The 16381-nt window shown below is 43.3% G+C and overlaps 1 protein-coding gene across 5 annotated transcripts in view; it reads left to right on the top strand.

The window, feature by feature from the left end:
- The first annotated feature begins 142 nt into the window (after positions 1–142).
- Positions 143–16381, top strand: part of FKBP15 (FKBP prolyl isomerase family member 15) — a 30467-nt gene continuing 14228 nt past the window's right edge. For 2 of the 5 annotated variants that reach the window (XM_042480234.1, XM_042480232.1), the window contains exons 1-16: positions 143–447; positions 4977–5086; positions 5846–5939; positions 6889–6958; positions 7532–7606; positions 8431–8529; positions 9566–9715; positions 10436–10504; positions 10803–10946; positions 11735–11880; positions 13071–13119; positions 14066–14185; positions 14604–14697; positions 15070–15173; positions 15621–15714; positions 16063–16172. In XM_042480234.1, coding sequence (XP_042336168.1) covers positions 395–447; positions 4977–5086; positions 5846–5939; positions 6889–6958; positions 7532–7606; positions 8431–8529; positions 9566–9715; positions 10436–10504; positions 10803–10946; positions 11735–11880; positions 13071–13119; positions 14066–14185; positions 14604–14697; positions 15070–15173; positions 15621–15714; positions 16063–16172 — 1581 coding nt within the window. In that variant the 5' untranslated portion in view covers positions 143–394. Of the gene's footprint in view, positions 448–4976; positions 5087–5845; positions 5940–6888; positions 6959–7227; positions 7441–7531; positions 7607–7914; positions 8000–8430; positions 8530–9565; positions 9716–10435; positions 10505–10802; positions 10947–11734; positions 11881–13070; positions 13120–14065; positions 14186–14603; positions 14698–15069; positions 15174–15620; positions 15715–16062; positions 16173–16381 lie in introns of those variants that run through there. The other 3 variants (XM_042480233.1, XM_042480235.1, XM_042480236.1) reach the window with 3 other exon arrangements.

Raw genomic sequence — 16381 nt, 5'->3', positions numbered from 1 at the left:
AATAGCATCCCGGAGAGCTATTGTTTCCCTTAGCCCCGCTTGAAAGGAGGTTTGGCCTTTCCGAGGACCCGTAGTTATCGCCTGGTAGACACCGGAGAAAGGATACATCACGTGTTACCCCTCTGCTCCTCCTATTGGTCAAGCCTCCTTCGCTAAGGCCCTTTGCGGCTCCGCCCCTTTTATTTTTCGTGGCGCGATTGGTTCCGTCAGACCGGCTCGAAAAGTCGATGACGGAAGTTTGGACCTCCCGGCGACCCGTAGTTCTCCTCCTCACGCACTTTCGCTTCCTGGTTTCTCTCATACATGCCTTGAGTTTGAGGTTTTTACGACGACACTGTCGTTATTAATGCTCGCTTTGCGGCACCGCCTCCCGGTCTGAAAGGAAAGCGCGAGGATGTTCGGCGGCGCTGAAGAGGAGGACGCGGACTTCCTGTCTCCGACCGGAGGGTGAGGAGGGGGCAACCGGAAGTGGAAGCGGGGGCACTTCCTCCCAAATGGAGGGGGCGGTTTTCTTTGGTCCAAGCGGCTTCTTCTCTGAACAAGTCCTTGTGAGGCTTTTCCCTCAGCTCTGCCCTATAGCTGCTGGAGAGAGTGCCTCTGAGCATGTCTAGAGTGCCTTTCCTCCTTTCAGCCACGCTGAAGCAGCCTGACAGCTCGAACCTGGGGACAATGGCTGACGGAGAAGTTGCTAGATAGGTTGAAATGTAACTTAATACAACAAGAACAACTATAAAACCCACAACCCTCCTATGAATAAATGGCTCCCTTTCATTGATTCCGTTCATGGGGCTGGTTTGGTGTTGATCTTATCACTTCGCCCTTTGTCCTGTTTCGTCCCTTGAGCCCCTCCCTTGAGAAGAGGAGGGCAGGGTCTCTATCACAGGACAGCCTCTAGCCAGCAGAAAGTGTCATCTCCTTCATAGGGACTCTCATCTCAAGGGTCTTGCCAGCCATCCAGTCTGTTTTATCCAGAATGTTATTTGAGCAATACAGATCCCTAAAAGTCTCTCAGGTGCAACCAGCAACTTTCTTCCTCCCTTTAAATTTATGTGTGACCAAAAAAAAAGCTGTAGAATCACAGAACTGTAGAGTCAGAAGAAACCCCCAAAAGGGCCCTGATCCAGTCCAGCCCCCTTCTGCCATGCAGGAACTCTCAGTCAAAGCATCCCTATTGACAGATGGCCATCCAGCCTCTGTCTAAAGGCCTCCGAAGAAGGAGACTCCATTACTTCCCAAGGCAGCCTCTTCCACTATCAAGCAGCTCTTACTGTCAAGAAGTTCCTCCTAATCTTCAGCTGGAATTTCTTTTCCTGCAGCTTTGGGTTTAGGTTCTGCTTTCTCAGGTTCTCATTGTGAGCCTTGGAGCCAGTCATTTGCTTTAACAGTCCCTTAACAAGGAAGTAATGATTTGCTTTGCAGGTTAAGATAAAGCTGAGCAGCTTGGCAAGAAAGACTTGAGCCACTTAGCCAACAATATAAATCAGTTGAGGAATGTGTAGTTGTTCAGATGAAAATCCCATCATCCCTAACCAGTATAGCCAGTTTGGGGGATGATAGCAGTTGTACTTCTACATGTAGATGGATGCAAGTTGTCCATTGTTGCTACAATGAGTATCCAAGTGATCTCTACATAGCCACTGAGTCTTGGTTGCCCAATGAGAGGAGGGCTCTGGAGGGCAAAGTTGGCACAGGTACAGTTGTATCATTGAGCATTTGGAGTGACTGCGATGCATCCTTCCTAAAACTATAACTACTTGGACAGATGAGGCTGCGTGAAATGGAAAATCCCCAGTTCAGAGAGAAACCTGACTTGCTTTGGGTAAATCAGTGCTGGGCTGTTGTGAAGGTTAATGGGGTTATTGAAATACACAGGGACCCAATGAATGTGGAAAAACTGCACATAACAAAAACACTGTGTTTTTACCTGGGAAGACACCTCTCTAGCAACCTTTAGGTCCTCCGGTGCAACTCTCTGCTCAGCGTCTGACAGACATCGACCATAAAACTGCACCGGAGGAGCTACAAATGCCTAGGGCCTCGATATCCTTAGAGAGAACGTATTAATAAAATACATGAATAATCAAATCCACAAACGGCAAAGCTGTAAAAGTGGAGGGACAGGTGAACTTTTGTCTGACCACAAGTTTTGAAATTGGAAAGAGACAGAAGCTGGTTCGAGCAACACTATAGTTCAGGGATTGGTAACCTTTTACTTTGCAGGGGTTTTATGATCAGTAGTAAAGGACTGTGGAAGTCGTAGTCCAAAACATCTAGAGGACCGAAGTTTTCTTGTCCTTTCTGCATTCTTCCTAAGTGGCATGATGAGGCGAATGAGGGAGTTCTCCCTGTATAATGTGAGTCAGTGCTGATCCACTATTTGGGAATAGTCCGCTCTTCTGTGTCTTTGGCCCCATACAGACAAGCCAGAATAAAGTTGCTTCAGGTCACTTTGGAGGTATGCTGTTTAAATGATGCATGTGTCCTGAGAGTCCAGAAGCCATGCCAAAGCCATGCTCCAGTCTTAAGGATTGGAGCATGGCTTCTGGCCTCTGAGGACGCATGCATCATTTAAATAGCATACATCCAAAGTGACCCGAAGCAGGTTTATTTTGGCCGGTCTGTATGGGGCCTTTGATGCTTAAGGGAAGAGATAAGAGGCCTCTACTGTCAGATCCTGTATGCTGTCTCTGAAGAAGGGCTTTTTCTACTCTTAGATGCCTGTTTGCTATTTCAGTTTACTATTCTTCTGAAATGAGTTGGTTTGAAAATCCATGGGGTTATCTAGTTCTTGTCAAGAAACTATTACTACAGGAATACATGGATGATATAAGCAGGCATAATGGAGTCATTTTGGGTGTTAAACAGCTGTGTTTTCTTGAAACTCCCAAAGGTGGATGGTGGGGATGTTAACTGACCTTTGAGTGTTGGAAAGACACAGTGAGATAAGCAACCTGAAAGGTCAGGTTGTGCAACAGAAGGGCTTGGTTAGGGGCATTCACTAATTAGCAAGGTAACTAGTAAGCTTTTAAAAAGAAAAAGGGTTACATTGGTAACCCTGTATGGAAAAAAAGTAGTTCACAGTCACAGAGGATTCTTGGGAAATCAAAAGGATTAAAAGGAGTCCAGAAGGACAAGACTATGAGGAAGGGTTGATGCAAGGATTAGGTGAATTCCACAGCTGCATTTCTGTAGTCGCAGCACTATAATCAGACTTCATGGCTTACAACCAACCATGCTCTAAAAGACCATTTTTTCTTTGGGTTTCTAACCCTTATATTCCAAGGATGAGATTGAAAGCATCTGGGTCCCAAACCTCTAAAAGTGATTGAATTGTTTGGGAAGGTGAATGGCTCAAGATTCAGACAGACAAAAAGAAGTTTGTTTCACAAACACAAACCACAGAATTAGCTTTTCAAAATATGATGGATGGCAGCCCCCAACTTTGTTGTGTGCCTTCTAGTTATTACTAATGTATGGCAATCCTAAAGTGAACTTATAGTGAGGTTTTCTTGGCAGAATGTGTTCAGAGAGGGGTTGCCCTTCATTTCCCCTGAGGCTGAGAGAGTGTGATTTAGCCAAAGTCACCCATTAGGTCTCCATTGCCGAGCAGGCATTTGAACCCTGGTTTCCCGTGTCCTAGTTGAATGCTCAAACAACTACTCTACTCTGGAAGGAGGTAAATCCCTGTTTGGAGATTTCCCAAGAACTCTGGAAGAGTCATTTTGAACATATATAGAGACACTGGGGCTTCAGTCTTGGTTTGTCCAAGGATACTTTAGGTCTGTCTGCAGTGATTCCTCATGGTCTAAATCAAATGCAAAAAGAGATTTTTGGATCATAATTCATGCTGGGGGGAAAAAGTCCAAAGCTTATTTTCCGAACATTGTATTTTTCTAGCCCTGATTCCTGGAATCCTTTGATAAGAGCTGCCTCAGGAACAGGACTTAAGAGAGATATCTCTCCAAAGCGATGTCAAAAGAGGTTTTCCCCCCCCCCAGTATTTCCTGCCCTGAGATTACTTGGGTGCCACTGCCAACTCTCATTTGGATTTACTTCCTCTTTCTTTCTTTTCCCTGCATCCTCCCATGAAGCTGATTAGACACGTGAGGAGCCTGTGATGGAGCAACCCGTGAGTCTGCAACCAAAGCCAAACTGTGCCATGGCAAAAGGTCCCTCTTTCCCTGACCTGCCATTCCAGAAGGAGAAAGAGAAAAGCTTCTCTTCTTGCTATCTTTGCACTTCTCAGTCACATTTCATTGTCATACATACGTGCCACTGTTATTAGCTTCTCCTCAGCAGAAATCCCCAGCAGAATTACTCTGGGATTATACAGGAGAGCTTCCCACACCGCACCCCGTTTGCAAGGTCATACAGCAGTTCCAGAGGGTCAGGATTGTGCAAATGCAGGTCTTCTTTTGGAAATCCTAGCTGTCTAACCTCATGCTTGAAGATGGGAAGGCGGTGGTTGGAGAGGTGCGATTACACTCAAGAAACAGCAGCAGAGGCTGAATGGATAGGACACCCAAACAGCAATGTCAGAGTCATGGCGAATGGAATATTTTTGGCAGGCAGCCCATGGGTTTGTTTCTCCAATGGCAACTATGGGGGTGGTGTTTTTTGCCTTTGGTTAATGCTGGCCTGCATTGTAAAGCAGTCTGAAGACATTTTTAATGGCTTTTTAGCATTGTATGGAGTTCAGTATTTGGAGTTCAGACCTGCATTTCAGTTTCTCCCTTTTCCAGCCTTCAGTTTATTTCATCCCATTTCTGCTTCAGGTTGTGATTCACTTTGGAACTGAGTCATGCTGGAACTAAGCATGGGGAAGTGATTTGCAGTGTTTCAGTCCATGACTCCGTGGTCTTTTGGAACAAAGCCACTGAGCTGCAGCTAAATGTTGCCATCTCTGTTATGTGTAAACGCATTGTTTATTTTTTCTTCCTCCTAAAGTGAGTGCATAAAATGTTCTCTCCATGTAGGGCCAGACTGGCTTCGCTCTTTGGGCTAGATCAGACTGTTACTGGTGGCGGAAATGAGTTTTTCCAATACACAGCACCCAAACAACCTAAGAGAGGACAGCCAGCAGCTGGTAAGTAACCACTTAACCTACCCATCATGTTCTGGTTCACAAATGAACACTTATATTAGCCTTATGTTGGAATTAGGCCTTAATTTCTACTTTTGTTAGGAATTCGAGCAAAACTGTAGAGAAGTAGATTATTTCCCTCTCCACTGACATATTTTCTATTTTTTGTTTCTGTTTTCTGTTCAAGAAAGTCAGTTGGTTCAGTCTGCTTGATTCCTGTGGCCTTAAACTCATAATGGCATTTGATGTTGTGTGCTTCTGCCAACCTAACAGTTTGAAAGCATGCAAATGCTACTGTCTGGCCTTTCGGAGATTCTTCTCCTCTTGAGAGTCTTGCTTTTCCTTCTGCATTTGGGCACAGAGACCATATAGCTGCATCACTGGTGGGTCTTGTGTGCTTCCACATAGTTTCCAACTTATGGTAACCCTAAGTCGTGGGGTTTCCTAGCAGGATTTGTTCAGAGGAGGTTTGACATCACCTTCCCCCAAGGCTGAGAGAATGTGACTTGTCCAAGATCACCCAGTGGGTTTCCATGGCTGAGAGAGGATTTGAGCCCTGGTCTCCAGAGTCGTACTCCGATGCTCAAATCACACTTAAATGTGTTACATGAATGCTTGTTTCTAACTAGAGAATTCTAATACAGCTGTTCCTCTGGTGGTCTCAGAGTAATTTTTTGGGTCCCAAGGCAAGACTGTACAAAGCTTGCCTGATCCTTTTCTTGAAACCAAATGTGTGATGAAATTTCCCTTGTGGTGCTTCAGCTGCAGGTCCACCATCTCAGAAGCCGCCTGCTCCAACATCTGCCTCAGTACCACCATCTGTCTTCATAGCTACAGCTGTTCATGCCTATCGATTGTAAGTACAGTACTTTGATTTCATTGCATGTCAAAACTTGCATGTCTGAAAGAAGGCTGCACTAGAGTCCATTTTCATATCTAGACTTCTATAAGTGGAAATTATAGAAGCGTGAAACTCTTCTGTTCAGGGTTCTAGCTAGTCTACTCTTCCATTCCCCAGTTCTGAGCATCTTAAGGATTTTTTGTATGTCTGCAAAATCATGAGGGTCTCTTAAACCTGCAGAAACTGCCTTCCAGATCTGTGTAAGGAGAACAATGTAGCTGAGAAACTGAGAATAGTATGAAAGTATAAAGTAGAAGAGAAATGGGGGCGCTTTCATTTCACCTATGTCAGCCTCCATTTGCACTGTTAACTACTGCTGTGAAGACTTGGTTATTGTGTGCCTTCGAGTCAGTTCTGATATATGGCAATCCTGAGATTTTCATAGCAATATTTCCTCAGAGGCGGTTTGTCATTGCCTTCCTCTGGGGCCGAGAGAAAGGAACTTGCCCAAGGTCACCCAGTGGGTTCACCGGCCAAGTGAGGACTCGAAACCTGGTTTCCTAGAGTCCTAGTCCAAGACTCACACCACTTCACCATGTTGTAAAGACTAGATCTCTCTTTTACTTTAGAGAGACTCCAAAATGTGTTGGGATGGTGTTTATGGGAGTGCTAATGAACATTCAACAATGGAAAGACCTTCTGGTTGCAGCTCATATGAGCAAGATGGACGTTTTAGGAAGTCTCAAAAGCAGAAATGGCCTTCCAGAGATTGCTGTGCTGCAACACCTATCAGCCCAAACCAGTATAGTGAATGGTAATGGACAATAGGAATTATAGTACTACAATAACAGAAAGTCCACAGATTTCTTGCCACTATGAAGATGCCCCAATGTAGGAACAGGGAGAGCCATAACTGTCGGTGTATGATTATGGGGGTCTAAAAGGCTTTTCCTCTTCATTTCAGTACAAATGGACAATATGTGAAACAAGGCAAATATGGAGCTGCAGTGGTGGGGAGCCATGCAACTAGAGAGGTAAATAGAGGTATAACATGATGGAGTAAAGTAGGGCTGGAAAAAGGGCAGTTTGTGGGCCCCAAACGTCCCCAACCTCCTTTTGAATGGGGCAGAAATTATCCATGAACTGCTTTCAAGCATTGCTTGGACCAATATTGTGGTTCAAAGCAACCCACTGACCCCACTCAACTTACTTACACAGCTGAAAGCAAGCCATAAACAGCTAAAGTTGTTGGAAATGCAGGGATGTTACTAATTGCAGGGGTGAAATTCTGTCTCCCCTGCAGTTGTCCTTCCTTGCAGCAAAGCTTTCTTGTTAGCCTTGTTTCTAGACCGTGTCTTGCTCTCGAAAAAATGGATATGCTTTTTTTACTACCTGTTGATGGGATTTTGGCAAACTTTTAAAAGTAAAGAAATCTGCTGGTTGTAACTCATTTGAGGAAGATGAAAAGTTTAGGAAGTCTTGACAGCAAAAATGGCTCCAACAACCATCAGCCCAAGTCAGTGGTAATTTATAACAATATATATAATAACAATACTTCTAAACAAGTGCTATAATTTCTGTTCATCTCTCCCTCTTGCAAATTCCAGTACAGACTCCTCCTGTATATAAATCAACAGCAGCAAATTGCAGCTGCCAAGATCCATTCAGCATTTGTATTCACGGTAAGCCTTGACATTGAGACCTGCCAGAACCACAACATGATCTGAAGGGGTGTGATGCTGCTACCATGCTGAAAGCTAAACAGATAACAATTGGTTCTTGGGTGGGAGAGTAACTGGGAATCCTGTGCATTCTGCCCTACGTTTCAGTATGGGAATAATGGCAGGCTATAAATCAAATGCCATGCAGTCTCTTTAGTTTATGGTTTTTTTAAAAAAAGGATGAGGGCAAGGATGGGATAACTTATGACCCTCCATATGTTTTGAACTGCAGCTCCAATCAGCCCAAGTTAAGTATAGTCATTCTTTAGGGGTAATATGAGCAAGCAGCCCAACAACATCTGGAGGGCTTCATAATTCTGTTGATGGGAGAGCAGATGATGGAATAGATTTCTGGTATGTAGCATTCTCTTCATTTATAAATATGTTTGAATATGCTTATTCTTTTTTCACAAATAAAAAAATGTGTCTCTTTATATGAATTATTAACAGCAGTAATTGTTAGACAGTTGCATGGAGTCCATCAAACCAAACCTGTTAACCAAAGCAAAGTAGGCAAAAGGCTGACCTATCCATTGGATACGGATTCAATAAAGCAAGGTTCATTAAAAAAAACTAATTTAAGTCACATAGATTTCAGTGGGGGCTGTCTAAGACTAAGTCTCAGTCTTTTTGGTGCATGAGCAAGAACTCTTACTTATTCAAAAAGTGTCAACAGTTTGTGTTTCTTTCTCTTAATGTTCTGTAGTCCTCCTGCTATTTTTATACCATTCATACACTTATAGAAGTCAATTGCCTTGAGTTCTCCTTTTTTCTTCCTTCTACAGATCCAGCCCAACAACTATAGTACATTCTATGATGATCAGAGGCAGAACTGGTCTATCATGTTTGAGTCTGAAAAGGCAGCTGTAGACTTCGGCAAACAGGTGCCAAAGAATGAGCGTCATATTGGGTGCATAGATGTGGTCCTGATGAGATGAGTGCAGCACTATGTGCTTCTCCCTAGGATCTTTTTTGTGATCCTCAGCTTTTCTAGACTGTCCTTTTTTTAACCAGAAAAAAAGAATTGCTTCTCCCAGAAGTTTTTGGTGTTTGTTTGTAATCCATGGCACCCACAGAGGGGCCCAGCACAGAAACTTGTCCCCCAGACCTGCTGCAACTAGCCATCCTGCTTCTATGGGTGCTTCCAACTAGAATTTTGAGTACAGCTGTACTTCAGTTAACATGCTTTATTTTCACAACAATCGTATGACGTTGTTCAGGTTGAAAGGGAGTGACTGGTCCAAAGTTACTTCATGAGGTTCATGGCTTAATGGGAAAATTAGAGCCTGGCTGTCCCTGGTCCCAGTCCAACACTTTGAGGACTGGTTCTCTATATAGCAGTATTCCACTCCTTTTTCTGTTCATGGGACTGAATCCATAGTGGCAGAAAGGGAAAGCCTGACCCAGAAGCTTTCACAGGAGTTAGGGAGAGTCATTTAACTCTCTCTGATCAATTTCTGATAAAAAATTCCCCAGTCATTTGTTTACCACCCCTAGTTCTTTGGGTATGAGTGGATTTACAGTTCATGTTTGACAAATGTCTGAAGCTCTCCAGAACAAGAATGTCCGTTTAAATTCTAGAGTTTTCAGTATATTGAATTCCACTTCAGATACTAAATTACTCAGAGCAATCAGTAGGCATTTAGGACTCATTACATATCCTTTCTTAATTTGCCTTTCCCCTGCCACCCTTTAATTTGCATGCTCCATGAGGCAGTCCTTTTCAGCTGTGCTGATGACACTATACTAATAAGCAAGATCCTTCTCATGGTTGAGCACAATCCTTCCAGTTAGAAGTATTCATCCAGCCTCTTTATTTTCTTGGTATTCTTGATGGCTGTTCATGAATTCTTTACTGCATTGTGTTATTGAACTTCATGCAGGCCAGATATAATAAGGACCTGGTTCTTCGTCTTGCAGCTCTGCATTGCCAAATACAATAGTAGTCATTCCCCTGACTCGGTGGTCTACCAGGATCTTATCCTTGGAGATGGACAAGGTGTGGAAGTAGGGGACTCGTTGGAGGTGGCCTTTACGGGTTGGCTATTCCAAAATGGTGGACTTGGACAGGTAAAAATCTGAGAGAAGGTTGATCATGCTATTTCTGTTGTGATGAATTGTTTACATTTATCAAACTGCTTTTTTTCTCCAAAAACCTTACAGGAAAACTTGTGAGAAACTCTTTTGCTTGAAAGAGGAGGGCGATTTCCTAAAGGTTGCAGATGACTTTGAAAACAATGAAAGTTTATGGCACCTGAAAGAAGCACTTTTTATGTAGCCTGCATGAGCTGTAGCTGACTTCATCAGAAACATAGAGTATTGCCTCAGGGTGCATCTACACTGTAGAAGTAATGCATTTGACCCCACTTTAAATGGTGTAGCTCCATCCTGCATCAAAATGACATTCTTGCACTGATGAGCAAATTAATATCTAGTGTGATGAAAAGCCTTTGTCGCTGTTTAGGTGACAGGGCATTGAGCTGAAATTCTTGATTAATTTAGTTCCATAACTCAGTTTGAACCTAAGTTTTTCACATGAAGGCCCAGTGCTTTATAGCACTGTTCCTCCATGCTATACTCAGGAATATTTCTTCAGAAGGGGATTGCCATTTCCTTCCTCTGAGGCTATGGGAGTGTGACTTTCCCAAGATCACCTGGTAGTCTTTTATCATGGAGGTGGCAAGTACAAAGCCTAGCTCATCCAGAGGCAAACCATTGCTATGTTTACCCCTTCTAACTTTCAGTAATATTCTCTTAACTCTATTTATAGTTGATTTCTTTTTTTGGCAGGTGTTTGATTCAAATGTGAACAAGGACAAGTTTCTACGCTTGAAATTGGGCTCAGGCAAAGTCATTAAGGTAAGTAGTCTAACCCTTGTTTTGTTTGTTTTTTGTTTTTAATACCTTTCCATATCATTAGGTGAAAGAAATGAGAGTGGGAAGAGACAAAAAAGAGGGTGGCATAAAGAGACCAAGAATACGAGTTGGCTTTGTTCACTGGCATTGTGAAGCCCTTGACAAGTGAAACCCAAGAGGGATTTCCTCAGGCTAGTTCCTTTGGGCTGCACAATAGCTATCAGGATTCTTGTATTCTAGATTGAGTTTTAAAGCATTTGTCTCAGCTATCTGTATGGTTCTCTCTTTGTTGGGCTCAAAGGGCTGGGAAGAAGGGATGATTGGTCTAAAGAAAGGAGGAAGGCGTTTCCTTGTTGTCCCTTCAGCATTGGCTTATGGCTCTCAGGGAGTGGCAAACCGCATCCCTCCGGACTCATCCCTGGCTTTTGAGGTGGATGTCAAGCGTGTGAGTATCTCCTTCTAAACCTGTCTCTAACCAGAAGTATATTGCAAGGTTTATTGTACATAGCCAGGTATCCTATCTCTTTCTTTTCATAATTCTCCTTTAGTAGTGGAGGTAGTCTCTCAACATGGAAAGAATGTCTCCTCCCAGGTGTTGTTGGAGGCAGGGCTATCCAAATCATATTATGTGTTGTCTCCTTCTGTGATAGGAGCTTTACCCCCAGTCCAGTCCTGCCTTCTTCAAAACAGCAAGAGTTTTGACTGTGCTCAAGCTTAGTGAACTGCTTGAACTTATGGCTAGGAGTTAGATTCATTGTTTGTTTACATGACCATTTTCTCTCACCCCAATCAGGGAAGAATTCAGAGCCATAGCCATGTTAGTCTGGAATATCAGTGTGCAAAGGGATCTTGTAGCACCTTTGAGACTAGTTGAACAAAAGAAGTTGTAGCGTTAGCTACAACTCAGTCTACTTTCTAGACCTAAAGAGTAGAGGGCTTGAACTGGCCACAAAGACATGTAATTTGTAATTGACAAGTAATTCATCAGTAATCCTTTCAGCCAGCAGATGGAACTGAAGCTTCGGTACTATACTGAGCACATCCTGGGATATCATAGGCCCTGTGGCAAGAACGATTATGACTGCCTCATGTTTCAGAGTTGCACTGGATACTTTAGAAAGCCATGGCTCCCCTGTGGGCCTGTTAACAGTAATTAAGACCTACCCAATGTTAAAATCCAGCATCAGTGCTTGCCTTCACCAAAACTTCATTTTGACCCTTTTGCTGTTTTAGGTGAGACTCACAAAAGATTCAAGCTCTAATGGACAGAGTCTGGGACCCAGGGATTCCCTTGCACCGTCCTCGGGACCAAGTCCAGAAAACCTGGTGACTGATGCAGCAGCAGCAGGGCCTCCTTCCACACTTCCTCCAAAGCCAGGGTGAGACATCTGAGTATGTTTAAAGATTTAAAAGACTCCCCAGCCTGGAATTTTTGAATCCTATTTTGCTGAGAATGCACTACCCCCTCCATGTTTAAAATTTGGCAGTCTTTCCATTATGCAATAGATGGACACACCTGCCCCTCCTAACTTTCTCAGTAGTTAATTCTCTTGTCCTCTGGTTCTTTTAACTCTAATGGCTTTACAAACCTATCCTTATGTATTTGTAATAGTGATATACCATTTAATACAACAAAATCTTTATGCCAGGGTGGACAGTTGAATAGGGGACAGAGGCCAATTTTCACCCCCAACATCCTCACATGAGCCTCATCTTGTTTTGGGGGGCACCAAAATGAAATTATGTCACTTCTAGACACTGTTTGGCAGATTTTCAACTGCTTTTGGAAGGCTTGGAATTTTCTGGGTTTGGGAGATCTAAACAGCCACATTGTACTCTTAAGATATTTGTATATGTTTTTCTTGCCTGCATCCTAGTTCATCACAAAAAAATTCTTTTGAAATACTACATTGCTAATAATCTAAATTATCTTTCTCTTTACTATTGTCAAATACTATTGAGATTGGGCTGTGAGATCGCATCTCCTCGCCCTTTCTGTCATTAAATGTATCCTTTCTTTCCTTCAAACTCCAGTTCTTCTCCTTTCTTCCCTTTAGCAGCTTACCTTCAGTTTGCTTTAATCAGGTTTTCTAGCCAGCTAGAAAATATCAATATGAATTTTCTAGCCAACTTAAAAATATGAATAATGGTTGTTAAGTGTGAATTTCATTTAGCCTGAACTATGGATCGGTGGTATTGCCAAGTGGACAAACTTATGGGTAGTGCCTGAGTGTAGATATGATTAAGACACGAGAAATCAGAGATTGCAGTAAGAGGAACCAAAATCTTTCACCTGTAGATAGGTTTAGAGAGAGGCAGTGTGACCTACCTTTTCACTGACTTACTTTCAGCCTTGGGATAAAAGGTGAAAGAAATTACTAGAGAGAGGGGTACCTTTATGTTTGAAAGCTGCAAGCATTTTCACATTCCAGACTCTTCATATAGAGATTATTATTATTATTTTCTTATATCCTGCGTTTCTCTCAACATAGGGGCTCAAGGCGGCAAACGGCAAGTATAAAACCAGACATATGTTACATATGTTAATTGTTTTCTTTCTACACTACAGGGAACCACCTCTGAGAGCCAAATCCAACTCTATCAGTGAACAATTAGCAGTAAGTTGCCAGATCTGCAAATGTTTTTGTGTGTTTCAAAGACTGTGACTGAGAGAACTGCACAATGGTGTTACTTAGAAATCTCAGGGGTTGTCTGCACATCCTGAATGCCCATATTCTCCCTGGCCTCAAGTTGTCCAGTTCAGATGATGTAGGTCAAAACCAAGGGGCAGGATCAGACCTAATCCTGCCAGACTGGATGTGGATCCAGTGGATCCGGCCCAATCCTGGGATAAACAGCTGTTACCCTGAGGTAATTTGGCCCCTGGTTTGCCACAGAGTTTTCTGGAAACCCCAGCTGTTTAGACAGCTTGTCACACTTCTTACCTTGCTACACTGTTACTCATACTCAAAAGCCCCGTGTCTGATACAGAAATAGGGTGCCTGGCCACAGCGTGGCAAGGTAAGCCACCTGCACTGGTAGCAGGTCCTGGGTCATTGTGGGGACAAGTGTGTAAACACCCACGCATTGCTGGGCCAACTTGAGTGGACACCAGGACCAGGATAGCATGGGCTGGGCCCATCCACTCAGCCCCTCAGTGAGCCATAGCTCTCTGCACATCCAGTCTTTAGGGCTGAGAAAGGGAACCTTTGGCTTTCCAAATGTTTTAGATGACAGCTCTCACAGCCCCTACTGTTGGCTCTGCTGACTGGGTCTGAAGTCCAAAACCTCCAGAGATTCAAAGGGTCCAAAGATTCCTTACCCTTGTTATAGGGGAGTTACAGCTGAGCCCAGATTAAGAAACATACATTATGTTTTCCTATAGATCCAGCCATTTTTGTAAAACTATCCATAGATGTTGAAAATATGAGGAAAGATTAGCAACCTGGTTGCCAGTTTGGATATTTTTCTTGCTGGCAAATTGGGTTACTGTAAGTGGTGTCAGAGGTGGGCAAATCATGATCACCAATATTCTCTTTCTTTCCTATCCCAAATCCCTCCCAGAATCCTGATGTAGCAAAAGCGAAACTGATTTCACGTATGGCAAAGATGGGACAGCCCATGTTGCCTTTTCTGCCAGGCACTGCTCCAGCTGCACTTGACTCAAGTGACTCAGAGGTAGAGGTATGTTCACTTCATAGCTTGGCTCTTCACAGTTCCACTTGGCTCTTCACTAGTGTGACCACCAAACAAAACAAGAATAGTTTAGCTGGAACCTTGTGTCAGCTGCTTTGTTAAATAACTTCTCCTGGCCCAACATTTCTGGACTGTTCTTCTCTCATTATTCTACATCTCAGTTAAAAATAACTTTTTAATTTTCCACAACTTTTGAATTTTAGTTTTAATTTAGTTTCACAATCCTGGTTATTTGGATGATATGTATTCTTATCTTGTTTTACAATTGGATTCTACTGGTTTTATACCTATATTACTCCTTCCTTCCAATTTTTTCAAAGTTAGATTTTACACCTTTGCTCCTTTTATTGTTCTGTTTTGTGAAGTGTGATTTACAAAACTATCATCATATTTTTCTCCCACCCAGGACCCAAACACCTTGCGTGGAACAGTACCACCTCCAGCCTCCTCCCCACTAAAGCCATCCCCTCAAACAGCCCTGCCTCAGATGACTGCACAAGGTAAGGAGCATGTTTTTTTCAATCTGTTTAGTAGACTTTGAGTTTGAGGATAACTTACTTCTGGTTTTGTTTGCCATAGTGAAAGTGGAAGGATGTCTTAAAATGCTGAGCCACTCCCTCCCTTTTTTAGCAGTCATATATTTGAGTATTGGTGGTGTGTGCGTCTGTGAGTATGTATGTGCACCCATAAAGGCTAGAAACTTGAGCTGGGACTTAAACATCAGGACAAGCTAAAGTAGGATGATGTTGCACATACTCAGGTTGGGTGGGGAAGGCAACATGAGGGAAAGATGGCAGAGTCTGTTTCCTCTGATGTAAAAAATGCAGTCTGTTTCGAAGTTAGTAATGTTATCAGCTCTGGGTTCTTCTCAGTGCCTCAGCCGGCTGTCTCTGGACTCCAGGTGCCCTCAGCAGCAATGATGCCTGCTGCCCTGCAGTCTCATCCAGCAATTCCTGGGACTGTTCAGAGCTTTCAGGTATGGAGATTCTGGCTGGTGGGTACTCTTTTCACGGAGGACAAGAGACCTACAGAGGTTAGGGGATGGGTATTTAGAGAAGAATTTCATTTGCTGCTAAGCATCAACTTTGTAATTGTACACTTGATCTTTATAGCACTAGCACCTTTGTGGTGATTTTCTATCTCCCAAGACTCTGCAGGGGCCATACAAATATAAACCCTTTCCCACAAAGCAAAAACCCTGGTAAATCAATGAGGATTTATAATTAATAGCCTCAAATTCTAAATTGGATGGGAGCAGCTTGTGACATTAATAACACTGTTCGGCTGAATGATGGGTTCAGCACTTTGCTTGCAGTGTGGAGAAATAACATGAAGCTATATTAAGTTATCCTCACTTAGTCTCTTAAATGCAGTGCTGTCACCTCATGCTTCTTTCTCCTCTACACTCATTCTTTTTTCTCAGCCCTATGCAGGGATGACGTACACCTATCCACAAACCTCTGCTGCAGCATCTCAGCTCCAGCCTGTTGGGGCGATGTACCCAGCACCCTTCCAAGGTACATTCCAACTAGGGAAGACAACTGTTTGGGGACCAGGGGCCATTTCCCCCATAGATCCCACGATGGGCCACATGCTCCTCACAGCAAGCTCAAATGTCTCTATTTTCCTCTCCAGTCACACTCAAAATGATGATAGGAAGTGATGTTACATAATTTCCTCTCACAATTTGGAAAGGGACTGCCCTTTCAAGTAGAGATACTTGAGATTTGCACAGGGTTCTGGGTTTCTTGTGGGAGTCTGGAGTTAATTTCTTACATTCTGTGTGTGTATATCTCCACTCTGATGACTCTGCATCTGATGACACCTTCTTTCTCACCTTTCACACTCTGTTTTCCTGATCCCAGCAGCTGGAGATATTGGTTCATTCCTGATGACAGAGGCACGGCAGCAGAACACCGAAATCCGCCTAGCTGTTGGCAAAGTGGCTGACAAAATGGACCAGCTGCAAGCCAAGGTAATGCTCAGGACTTTGGATTCTGAACTGTGCATGGAATCAGCTGACTTGTTGGATCAAACCAGAGTCCAGTATCTTCAGTTAACCCAATGTCTCTGGAAGAAGGATCTGGGCAACCGCTGCAAATATTACTGGAAGAAAGTCACTGCTTCTTGTTTACTTTCTCATTCTGTCCTGCCCTGCAATGTTTCCTCAATCACATTGCTCTT

The sequence above is a fragment of the Sceloporus undulatus genome, chromosome 7, assembly GCF_019175285.1.
Source record: "Sceloporus undulatus isolate JIND9_A2432 ecotype Alabama chromosome 7, SceUnd_v1.1, whole genome shotgun sequence".
NCBI lineage: Eukaryota > Metazoa > Chordata > Lepidosauria > Squamata > Phrynosomatidae > Sceloporus > Sceloporus undulatus.
This window is presented reverse-complemented; position numbering and strand designations above follow the sequence as displayed.